At 49.1% G+C, this 12,404-nt stretch overlaps 1 protein-coding gene across 1 annotated transcript; it reads right to left on the reverse strand.

Moving 5' to 3' along the window:
• Nucleotides 1-8,353: 8,353 nt before the first annotated feature.
• Nucleotides 8,354-9,961, reverse strand: LOC119878383 (ubiquitin carboxyl-terminal hydrolase 17-like protein 6). Its single transcript, XM_038589010.1, has one exon. It carries the CDS (start codon nucleotides 9,959-9,961, stop codon nucleotides 8,354-8,356), a length of 1,608 nt encoding a protein of 535 aa, XP_038444938.1.
• Nucleotides 9,962-12,404: the final 2,443 nt, after the last annotated feature.

Here is a 12,404-nt window from a genome sequence, read left to right on the forward strand (position 1 = left end):
GGATCATAAAGGAAGTCCCTTTGGGGATTTCCGGGAGTCTGTGTCCTCCAGGAAGCAGACGTGCCTGTGGATGCACAGCCGGGCCCCGGCAGCCCAGGAAGACACCTGCCTCCATCCAAGCAAGGGCCCCCAGCCCACACCTGCCACACCTCACCTGGAGATGCTGCAGCCGTGCACCGAGCCCCCACAGCCGCCCTCTGCTGGGCCCCCACTCAGCCCCTGAGAATGGTCTTCACCAGATGGACAGAAGTTGCTGGAGCTCCCGGTTCCTCACAGCTCCCTCATTCCTTCCTCCCGAGAAGCCAGGCCCTGCTCAGGGCCCCCCTGCCCCCCACATGTCGGACGGAGCCTGTGTCTGTGGCCCCTGGAGTGTCCTCCACGGTGACCTACAGGTGTCCTCATCCTCAGAAGACACTGAGAGCGAATGAGCCAGCTCCTAGCCTCGGACATTGTCCTCCACCCCACTGCACCCTGACGGGGTGACTGCGGACCTGAGGACGTGGCCCCTCCTGGACTCATGTGGGGAATCAACACTTGCTCAGCTGCTTTGCATGGGAATTTCCGGGTCCACAGCCTGCTTCCTCTCATGCTCCTGGGGCCGTGCACAGACACTGAACCCCAAAGGCACACAATGCCCTTTTTTAGGGAAATCCGTGTGCTGTGGAGAAGGCTACTCTTCCCTCTGGAATGTCAATTTTCTCTTCAGCAAATTAGATTCTCCAAGAAGTGGAGGGAATTTCGAATGAGCACTTGTCACTCCAATGGAAATAGAAACTCAGACTTTAAGCTCTCATTGGCATACACATGTCTGCATTTGGGTTTTCAGCTGCGAACAGCCCCTGTGGGCTCTGCAAATGGACACTGTGTTTTCTCCTGAGATGAGTTTTCTAGACTGTGGTGGTAGCTTTGTGGGCACTGTGATGGGCAATATTTCATCTGCGCATTTCGATTATTCTCAGCCATAATTTAGAATCGTGTGTAGTGTTTATTTCCCTTAATAAAATGTTACCACTGATGAATAGCGTGCATGTGTTTCATTTGATTTGGTTTCTGGGTTTTTTTAATCTCAGCAATTCTGAAACTCTCTATAGTTAATTTAATTCCTCCAGCCTTAATTAACTGAGAGGAGACAACAGCGTGATAGTTTTGGGGGATATGTAGACTTTGAGGGTCTCCTGCACACCCAGTCTCCTTGGTGAAGTACTGCATAGGGAACATTGACCCTGTGCACCCTGTGAGGGAGCCCTGTGTACTGTATGGGCCCTGGGTCACAGGTTGGTCTTTAATGGGATGAGTGGGTGGTTTCCCTCTATACATATTCTGGATCCATCTTTAATGTTGGATCATGATGCCTCCTTTCTGAGACCTGGGCAAGGAGATTTTTTACCCTCCTGATGATTTCCTAAGGAGGCAATGGTTGACAAGTCGTCCAAATAGCACGAGACCAAGGCCACAGTCTCTATCTATCTATCTATCTATCTATCTATCTATCTATCTATCTCATCTATCTCTCTCTGTCTCTCTTTCTCAGGGTTATCTCTGATATGGGCCCATGGGAAAAACAATACAACACCATGCCAAATGAAACCAAACCACACCAAGCACCTCCATACTTGTATTTAGAGAATTTCTTTTTTTTGGAAAAACAACTGACTGCTCTTTTCTCACTCCAAAGCATCTGTTTAAGGGTGTTCCCTCTGTCTGTGCAGATGCCTGTAGGTGTGAGGTAGAAGAGCTCCTCTATGAGCACACTAGGGTTTAAAAAGTCAGAATGCAGTAGAAAAGCCACAGTGTGTGATCCTTCTCCCACCCCCAACCCCTAAGTAACTCCCATTCAGGCAATCATTATGTGACCCAGGTCAGAGTCTGGCCCCTTGAGCCTCAAGCCCATGTCTCATCCCATGGATGCCGCCCTATTGCTATCTCATGGCTTCTGAGGAAAATGCAGCTTCCTGGGCACTCATGGGATGTGTGCAGTAATAGAAATGTTCCCTACTTTCTGGAAGCCTCAGAAGATCCCAGAGGTCCAAGGGTGCGAAGGCCTATCATCATGAGGGGATGCTGGGATTGGAACTAGCAAAGTAGCCTAAGAATTCTTGGACTTGCAGGAATATAGGGCGCAAGGGTGAGGATGCAGGCAGGCTTGAGCATAGGGCTTTAATGCTGGGCTCTCCAGCAGAATTGGGACTTCATGTGCAATTGAGAGGATTCCTTCCATGTGCACAGGGAGTCCAGAGAGAAAGGCTAGCGGAAGAAGGTCTGAGCAGGCCTGTTCTCCCCCTCTAGTCACCTTACATGTCTTTTGCTTCCCTGCCATCAAAAACCAAACCAAACCAAACCAAAGCAAACCCAACCAAACAGAGCCAAACCTATCTTCCCAAAGCAAAATCCACTCTCATCCAGATATGGAAGACGACAGAGTTATCTGAGCAAGCTGGTATAGGTTATGGATATTAGTAATAGATGGATTTAGCACAGTTGGAAGCACATTGGGTGAATCCTCCCCTCCTTCAGCCTTGGGGAAAAATGGGGCCACTTGAAGGTGGCAGGATTAGAAGCAGTGAGCAGCCAGCTTTGAGTGTGGAAATGATGCTGAGGACCTGGGGTCAGTGTGAGCATGTCTGACCGTGTCCTCATGCATCCCTCATCCCATTGCTTATCTTCTCTTTATATTGAAAGACCATTTGTCCAAACCAGCGTGGGTGGAGTGTTGGCAGCAATGTTTTGGTCATATACAACCAGCACCGATTTGAAAACCCAGAGCACCTACACAAAGAAATGACAAACTACCGTGTAAGTCAATGACCTACAGCCTTGTATGGCGACAGACTTCTTTTCAGGAAATTATGGGCACAAAATATATATTGAGAAGTTAACCTATAAACCCGGCGTTTGATAATATTTGGAAATGCAAAGAGGCAATGAAATGCTTATATTTCAGGAGTTAAATGCATCCTGCCTGATTAGATCATGTTGATTGAATCACAGCCCCTTCACAATCCACCCCCACCTTTGACTGAAGAGAAGGTGCCTGGCAAGGACCCATCTCCCACAGGGAATTGCTCCATATCCCAGCAACTCTAACCTGTCCAGAACACTTGACAGTCATCGTCTGTGTAACAATCTCCTGACAAGGAAGAGGTGGGCACAGGATTTCAGATCACTTCCACTCCAATTGGTCCTTGGGTGACACCTCAGAAAGACATTCTCCACTGAATGAATGTGGGTTTTGAGGTTAACTAATGGGTGCTATGTAACAATTATATTTCTTAGGGGCAAGATTGACTAATGCATTGTTGAAAGGTAATTAATGCGTGATTATACAGATTCTTATGATTTGGGAGGCCATTCTCATGCTGTTTTAAACTTTGGTGACATATACATGCATTTAATGTTTCCATTATTTCCTTTAAGAATGAATTATAACATTCACGAATCACAGTTATTAGAAAAATAATGTGACAGTTTGAATTTTGTAGAGAAAATATCAGGGTTTTTAAAATTTTTATTTATTCATCAGACAGATTGAGATAGAGAGCTAAGCGGATAGATCTGTGCCAGTTGGAGAGTGAGATGGAGCCTCTCACTGAGCAGGGATCCAGACTGTGCACGGCAGACCCCAAAACCAAACCACATTGTTGGAAAAATCTTGAAAATGTCTCTGAGTTGGGAGGTGGATCGGACAGAGAGAGGAGGTCAGTGTAGCAAAGTGCAAAGGACTCAGTGCTTCCCACACCCTGAAATACTGAGTAACACCGGGCTCCCTGGATCTAATCGACTTGGATGTGGGGACATAGATGCCAAGACATGAACACGTTTCATTGTTTGTTTCTGTTTAAGATTTATTTGTTTATTTGTTTGAGACAGGGAGAGACCAGAGAGAGACCACAGAGTAGCGGGAGAGAGGGGGCCCGACAAAGAGAGGGAGAGAGATTCTCAAGGAGACTCCCCAGTGGCCGTGCTGCTGGATTCGGGGCTCCCTCCCACATTCCTGAGACCCACATGTCTGGCTTTTTTTCATTTCCAGGTAAGAAGCATGAGACAGCAAGGCCCTCAAGCAGACATTATCTAGGACACTCCAAGGGCAAAAGCAGCCACATTGGAAGGAATTGGCAGCATCGGATTCCCTCCTGACGGCGGGGCTCTTCCTTATCCACCACCGTCTCCCGTCTGTGCACCCAGAGTGTCTTCACTCCATGCTCTTCCTCCGTGAGGGATTTCTTAAAATTCCATTCTCTCCCCGAGTTCCCTCCCTTGCTTATGGAGTCTTCAGGTTCCATGTGTCCTTCAATTCTTTGCTTCTGTGTGATCGCTGACATGTGAGCCCCAACATGCTAGAGCCACCACGTGGAACTGATTTACTGAGATGTCTCCAAATGGAAAAATCCCTAATGCAACAAAATGTATTGATTCCATATATATTCCAAATCGTGTATCACACACAGTATCACTAAAAATTTTAAAGACAGCTATGGTTTTCTTTTTAATATTCCCCTGGCTATTCAGGGTCTTTTCTATTTCCACACAAATCTTAAGATCATTTGTTCCAAATCTCTAAAGAAAGTCCTCAGTGTTTTGATAGGAGATGCATTAAATGTGTGAAATCGCCCTGGGTACCCTTGACATTTTCATATATTACTTTCTTCAATCCTTGAGCTTGGAAATTTTTCCATCTCTTTGTCTCACCTCCATTTCCTTAAAAGTGTTCGTAGTTTTTAGGGTATAGATCCTTACCCCTCTGTGGTAGGTTGATTCCTAGGTATCTTATGTTGAATAGCAGGGTGAGAGTGGCCATCCCTGCCTTGTTCCTGACTTAGGGGAAAGGCTCCCAGTGTTTCCCCATTGAGAATGATGTTTGCTGAGCTGTTTCCGTAGATGGCTTTTAAGATGCTGAGGAATGTTCCTCTATCCTACACTTCTGAAGACAGGATTAGCTCGGTCCCTACTGCCAGAAGAGTGAATGCAATGCTTTCTTCTAAGGAAACAAAACACTGTATTGAACCTTCTCATCTGACCCTCTGGTAACAGGAGGCTAATGTATTTTATGTCCCCTTATCACCACAGGGGTGGGGTTTCTTTTCCCATTAAATGAGCACTTTTAATACTATCCCCGTGGAATGGATTGTTCTCATCTCCATGCCTTTACTGTGCTTGATTTCTATGAAGTGGAGAGGCAGAGCTAAGATGTGGTCCATCTGTGGTGTCTTTCTATTGGAGCAGCTGGTAATGGGATGATGCACACCTCACAGGAGGAGACAATCTCCCTAGAAGCTGTTTCCTGTCTCCTGCCTGAGCTCAAACCTGCCACGAGACACATGCCCTAGGATATCTCCTGTGAAAAGTCCTGACTTTGTTTTCTCCTGCTGGACAACAGAAAAGCTCAGGAAGGGGAGTCAGGTAATCCTTCTGCTTACATTCACCCACCATGGCCAGGAACCTACCCTCCTTGTCAAGCTCACAGATCATTAATTGGATGTGGCCTCCCAGATTAAACCTCCATATACTGCCCATGGAATCTAGCCTTGGGGCTGTCCCCAAAACCCAGTGTTCAGCCCAGATTTCTATTGTGAAAACAATTCCAGCCTGAAATCTTGCCGCAGGTTGATGGAGCCAGGACTCAACACATTGTAGCCTGGAAACAGGTATGAGGTCCACCTAGAACTCCATCCAGGATTGGCATTCCAGTTTCCCAGGAAAGAACTCATTGAATCTGGGGATCTCTGGGTGGCCTCAGCGGTTTGGCGCCTGCCTTTGGCCCAGGCATGATCCTGGAAAACCCGGGATCGAGTCCCACGTCAGGCTCCGGGCACGGAGCCTGCTTCTTCTCCCTCCTCCAGTGTCCTCTGCCCCCTCTCTGTCTATCATAAATAAATGAATGAATGAATGAATGATAAATAAATCTTTAAAAAAAAGAACTCGTGAATCTGTTCTGTGGGTCGCTCTGCAGATTCTTTGGTCTGTCCTCATGACTAATAGATCTTGATATAGAGAGCACACCCTCGATTGACTAATGGATACCTGGACAGGATGAGCATTGACGTCCAGACACCTAACCAGAGAATCCATCTGCTGACTGCCCAGCCTCCACCGTCCCCACAGTGTGCTATCCAACCATCTCCCGTCATCCCTCCTAGGGGTCTCTGCTAGCCTTGGCAGAGATGGTGTGCTTCTGGTTCAATCTACTCCTCCCCCTTAATTTCTCATACAAGCATCTTCCTGGTCAGAGCTCTCATAATTGAAGAGACCCTGAAGAATAATGTCCCTATGTCCCATTGCATTTCTTCTTAAATGGCTGCTGGCGCTTCCCCTATATTGAGCCAGTGAGTAGGAGTGAGAAATTTCCCATGGGGGGAGGATATGAATTTGAGCTGCAGGTGACCTAGAGGTGGCTGTGGAATTCCACTCAGGGGAAGCAGGCAAAGAAGCCTCTGTGAGGAGCCAGCCTGGAAATAAAACAACTGTTTCAAGGTTCTGAAATACTGGGGAGAAAAAGCCTGCACACCAAATCATATGTGGGAATTTTTTATTAAGAATAAAAAACCACACAACTTCGTAATAACATTTTAGAGCAAAAACAAACAAAGCAGATGCAATATTCTGCATAACAATTTCAGAGAAATAATATCAACAAGTACAGAAAATGTCTTCTAGGAGAAAACATGGTGTAATTTGCAGAACTCTGGATGGGATCTTTTTCCAAATCAGAAATTCAGACATTTATAAAACAATTTCAGATTAACTTGTTAATTTCTGTTTACAACCAAGTTACAAATTGCCAGGATGATTTCCCTACATTTGTTAGAAAATGGATTTCACTAAGACAAACTTGACATTCCGGATTGGGAAGCACGCTTTGACAGTCCTATAGATTTACCTAACGAAAAACTGTAGCATCTGTGTAGTGGGGGGAGTGTATGTGTAGGCGCACAAAAGCAGGACACTCAGCACGTGGTGGACTTGACCGTTTCCATCCAGTTCAGCGGAGGAATTGCTGGTTCACCACAACAGTCCAGGTGGAGACATATCCTCATTCCCACAGACACCTCCTCAGGGTCCTCTGCTGTGGAGGACAAGTCCCCGAGTCCATGAGCTGTCTCATTCCCTATGACAGTCTTCAGAGGACGGGGATACCTGCAGGTCCTCTTACGGAACTCTTGGCAAGACATGCACACAGGTTCCCTCACTTTTTATGACACAGTAAACTGTATTGGTCAAAAGAAAACACAATTTCCAGACATGAAAGAACCCTGACACTTTATATCTCTAATCTGTTTTTGTTACATTGAAAATCTAAAAAAAAGCATGATTTCTTCTGCACAGATCCTATTGTCCCTTACTCTCCAGTAAGGGTGCATGTCCAAGTTTGAATACAGAGTGAAAATAACATTATGATGTGATGTTACAACTGCACATCTACGGTCACACTCAGAGGCGTTTGCTGGTCATGCAATAATTTCCATTCTACAAAGAACTTGTCAAACTCCTCTGTAAGAAATGAAATGATAACACAGAACACCTATAACCTGACCTCAAAAAGCTTTTGCTAGATTCATGAACTTGGCACTGTTTTCCAGAGGTATCAACCCAGGTCCAAATTTGAATTTGAACTGGTCTGAAATCCAGAGTCCACTGCTTCTGGGTCAGGAGGTGCCACAGAGCAGATGGTATCAAAATAGTCATAAAAAGTTATGTTCAGTGGGAGGCTGGGCATTTCCCTTTGGAATAAGAGTCCTTGTTAGTTTGCTTCTCTTCAGTCTTAATGTGGGAGAGAGTGAAGGGAACATAATAAAATCACTGTGGTTCAATCAGGTCTGGATGCAGTTATTGCCCCAAAAGTAAGCACTTAATTTCCTTCCTACAATTTCCAAGCATTGACCAAGACACATCGCTAGCAAGACCCAAGACATACTTATGTGTTCAGACAAAATTCTTTCAATATAAATAGAAGAAAAGCATTGGGAAGTGGGGAGCATGATGAGAGGGTCAAACATACTGACTTCAACCCCAGGTCCTCAGCATCATATCCACTCTCAACCCTGACTGCTCACTGCCTCTCACCTGCAAGTGGCCCCCACTCTCCACAAGGCTGAAGGAGAGGCAGGTTCCTGGATTGACCCCATATGAAATCCACACTATCCCAATATAAGATCATGACAAAGACCCAGGTTTAAATATCAGTGTCTCCTAGTTTCAGTTGAAGGCCATATCCCATGAACACACCAGATAGATGGTTCTTCCATACATACAGAACACACACTTCACACAACACAAAATATTTCCAGTATGGGACTGTGTTCGGGTTTGGAGTGAGTGAAGCTGTGTGTGTGGGTGTGTGCGCCCATGTGCACCAAAGTTAGGAGACACATCCCTGGACTGCTTCCCCAGACCTCTGTCCCTTCTTGCTCGTCCTCTTTGTAGGTCGGGCTCTCCCTGGCACACGCGGGACTTTGGCCACGTCCCCGGCCACCTGAGGTGGGAGCATCCCAGCCGCAGTGGTGAGCAGGTCGACGGTCTGCTGAGGATGATTCTTTGGCATCTCAGGTCTGTATTTGGAGTGGTGAAGGATGACTGCGTTCGCAGGAAGAGCAATTTCTCTTCCCCTGACATTGAGTTCAGGCTTAGGTCGATTGCGTTCCTGGAGGCATCTCCACTGGTCTAATGTCATTTGTTGCTTTGAGGTCTCTTCCCCACGCTCCTCCAACTCAGGAAGGTTCACGGAGGGATCCGTTGCCGGCTCTCCTGAGGCCTCACCCACCACTGTGGGGTCTGCCTCGGGAGATGCAAGTCCTCCCTCCTCGACTGACTCCCTCCCAAGGTCTCTCTCCAGATCAGTCTTCTGCATATAAAAGAGGACATAGGCAGGTTGGCGCAGCGCGCAAGTCACATCACAGGCGCTGACCTTAGCATCATCCATTTTATACCACTGGCCATTTCCTGCCTTTACGAAACAGAAGTAATGTCCGCTGTGGCAACTCCTCCCAGCGTGCACCAGCACGGCATAGAGCACATAAACCAAGGGTCCTGCCCTCTGCTCAGACAGGTAGTGTTGCATGTCAAGGCGCTCAGGATATTGCACCTCCTTAGTCATTTTGTTGCCTGTCAAGTCTGAGAATCGTCTCAAGACCAGGATGAGGACCTTCGGGGAAGTGTGCAAAGTCAACACCTTGGACGCAGGCACCTTCTCCAGACACTTACTACAATGGTAGGCATTTTCACCTTCCAGCAGTTCGGGCTTCACCAACTGCTCCAAAGCTTGGCTGACGCTGTGAGCATCCCCGATGTCCAGGCTGATGTCCAGGTAAGGTTCCATAGTGCTCGAAATACCTTGGCAGTGGAGACACTGGATTTGAGACCTCCAGTACCCCCCAAAGAGTTGCTGGATGAGGGTGCTGTCCTGAGGACACTCAGGGTCTGAGAGCTTGTCCTCAGGCAAGCACGCTTGCTGCATTGCATCCAGAATGAACATGAGATACTCATGGGCATCTTCCTGCTTGTGTCTGTGGAAGGCGGCGAGCAGGAGTGGCAGGGGCCGGAGCACACGTCCAGGATGGCAGAGAACCCGCATCAGGTGAGCCTGCAGGGTACACAGCATGCAGGATGTCTGCCTCCTACAGGTGGTCCCGTGCTGCTGGGACAGCATGTAGCTGGCGAGGGGCTCTGTGTAGGTCAGACACTGTAGGGTCGCATTCACATAGCAAGTGTTGCCCATGTTCTGAAGCCCGGCTCCCACCTGGGAAAGGCTCTTCCAACTCAGAGGCGTCTTGGTGGGAGGCAGCCCTGCTGATGCGGGAGCCAACGGGTCAGTCGGGGAGGAGAGCGTCTTTGATGCAGGGGATGTCCTCTCGGGCACAGAGGGTCCTCCGTGGACTTCAGCACCGCCTCTCCTTGACCAGTATGACTGGGGTTTGGGAGAGGCGCTGAACTGAGGCTCCTCTGAGGGGTGGAGGTGGGCAGCCTCCATGTCTGCAGAAACAGTGTCCACAAGATACATTCAACCAGGAGCCTCAGGTCGCAAAGGGATGCTCCTCTCACTGAGCCGTTTTCAAATGGCAGATAGTGAACCTCACCTCTACCTTTATGGCTTTTGGGCCCTGGGATAAGACACAAAGTCCTCTAATCCACTCTAATTGCTTGATTGGATTACGGGATTTGGGTGTGGTCCCTCCCTGACGGAGACCATTCAGGTCAGCCCAGCTCCTATTCTTGCCTCCCACAACAGGCAACTTTCAGATTATTCTCAACCACCTCAACTGTCCCTGCACCTTTCTCAACAGAATTTGTTCAGAGTTTCTATGTTCAGAGGAAACCTTTTTGAATGTCCTTTCCTTTGAGTAACCCCAAGGGAGCCAAGGAGTGTTAGACGTTAGTGCTCTAGGACAGGGAAGATCACTCTCCCAAAGGAGCTCAGGTATCACATAGGAACTCAGTTCTCCTCACCAGCAGAATGTTTGTAGCTGAAACCAATTATTTGGGAATATGGCATCCATTGCTTGGCTTCTCCACTTCTATCTCTCTGGACTATGATTCCAATCTACAAAGATTGTGAATGTTTTGATGAATACCAGTTTCTGCCTTGGTGTGGCCCGGGTCCACCACAACAGGAATTCTCTCACTGGTTTAATGTTTTTGGGAAACATTCCTTTGAAACTCCCTTTCCTACAAGAGTCTATATCCTAAATCCAGTGTTTATATGCCTCATTTTACCTGTACAAGACCGCGGGACCTTGAACACAAGGCACCAAGCACCAGATGCCCGGTAACACACTGGGGTGCAACCTTCCTTCCCCTTGCCTTGGGCTCCAGGAGGCTGAAGGAGAATGTGGAGCCGGGGAGTCAGCGGGGACCAGCGGCACCAGGCTGGGCTGTTGAACCAGGCTGAGAGGGAGAAGGCAGGGAGACGAAGGTGAGGAATGGGGCTTGTGACCCAAACGCCAGGGCTGATACGACAGACCCCGAGTCCGTGTGCATGCACAGTGTGCAGGGCGGCTGCGGGCAGAGCCAGGCAGGGCGAGGCAGCCAGAGGAGCTCCCAGGCTAAGAGGGGCCACATTTGGGTGATGGAGCTGTCCCTGCTGATTTGGTGTGGGGTTTGTGGCTGGAGCAGTGTCCCTGCACCAGTGAATGTATGGAGCTTGGCACATGCCAAGGCAGACCCTTTCAGACTCTGTATGTAAGAAACTGCCTGGACGACCTGTTCAGCTCCCTGTAGTTAGGACGAGGGGCAGAGGTGGGCGTAGATTGGCTGAGGACGGAAAGGACCAGGTTGGCCCAAGCCCCAAGCAGGTGTCCGGCTGGAAGCCAGGGAAGGGAGTTCCTACTCCTTTCCCTGCTTTGATTTCTCGTGCAGGCAAGAAGCCGAGCAGAGGAAGGCCCTGCTCCACAGGTTCCCCAGGAGACCCCAGGAGGGGCAGAAGCGCACCTGGAAGGAAGACACGGAATCTTGTGACTATGTGAGGGTGAGTGTGCGCTGCTTCCCGGGCTGTGCCCTTGGGGACTCCCTGGGCTCCATGGGCCTCCTGGTGGAAGCGGGGCTCCACTTCCTCTCTGACCAGTGGCAGTTGAGTAGGGTGGATTTGCACCCAGTTTTCCCTTGGTGCCCATGATGTTGCCTCCCACCTTCTATGTGTGTGAACACTGGCTGTTTGACGTGTGAAGGTCATTGGCGGGCACTCCTGGAGCACATACCAACCTCAGAGAAGAACAGGCCGCTGTCCTTTGTGACACATCATCCCACACTGCCCATCCCCACTCAGGAGCTCCCACCATGACTCTCCAGCAGCAGGACTCCTATCTCCTCATGAGCAGAGAGGATGGAAGCGCTGGTCCAATGGAGGAAGCATCGCTGTGAGGCAGGACTTTGCGTGTCCCCCCCATGTCTCAAGGGCATCAACAGCATCCTGTCAGGCCTTTGTTCTGGACGAGCCCTGCAGCCAGATTCCCTACTCCTAGGTCAACAGATCCCAACTCTTTCTTTCCCTGTTCCGGGGGAGGGGGTGGTTACTAGGGTCCTGGCCATTTGTTGGTTTCTTTCTTTCTTTCCTGAATGTTCATTTTGCCTTGGTGCCGGGGCCAAACTCATGGAGTCCTGTGTGTTCTCTTTTCCCACAGTGTCCACACATGCCGATGCCCGTCTACACCACCAGGAGGCCTTCTATCCCTGAGCCTGCCCTGCTGATGGAACCACGTACTCAGCCCCCTGACATAAGACTCCCGTCCCATTCCACCTCTCATCTCAGAAGCCCTAAAGTTAGCCTCAGCCCACCTGGTGGACCTCGGGGTGCCCAGCAAGTGCCGATCACTGACACCCCTCTGCCGCCCCGCCAACCCTGTGTCAGGGCTGACAGCCTGGTTGTGCAGCAGAGAGCCAAGAGGCCCTGCAGAGTCTCCCTTGAGGGTCCCCAGGCT

Source organism: Canis lupus, unplaced genomic scaffold, assembly GCF_011100685.1.
Source record: "Canis lupus familiaris isolate Mischka breed German Shepherd unplaced genomic scaffold, alternate assembly UU_Cfam_GSD_1.0 chrUn_S1567H1756, whole genome shotgun sequence".
Taxonomy (NCBI): domain Eukaryota; kingdom Metazoa; phylum Chordata; class Mammalia; order Carnivora; family Canidae; genus Canis; species Canis lupus.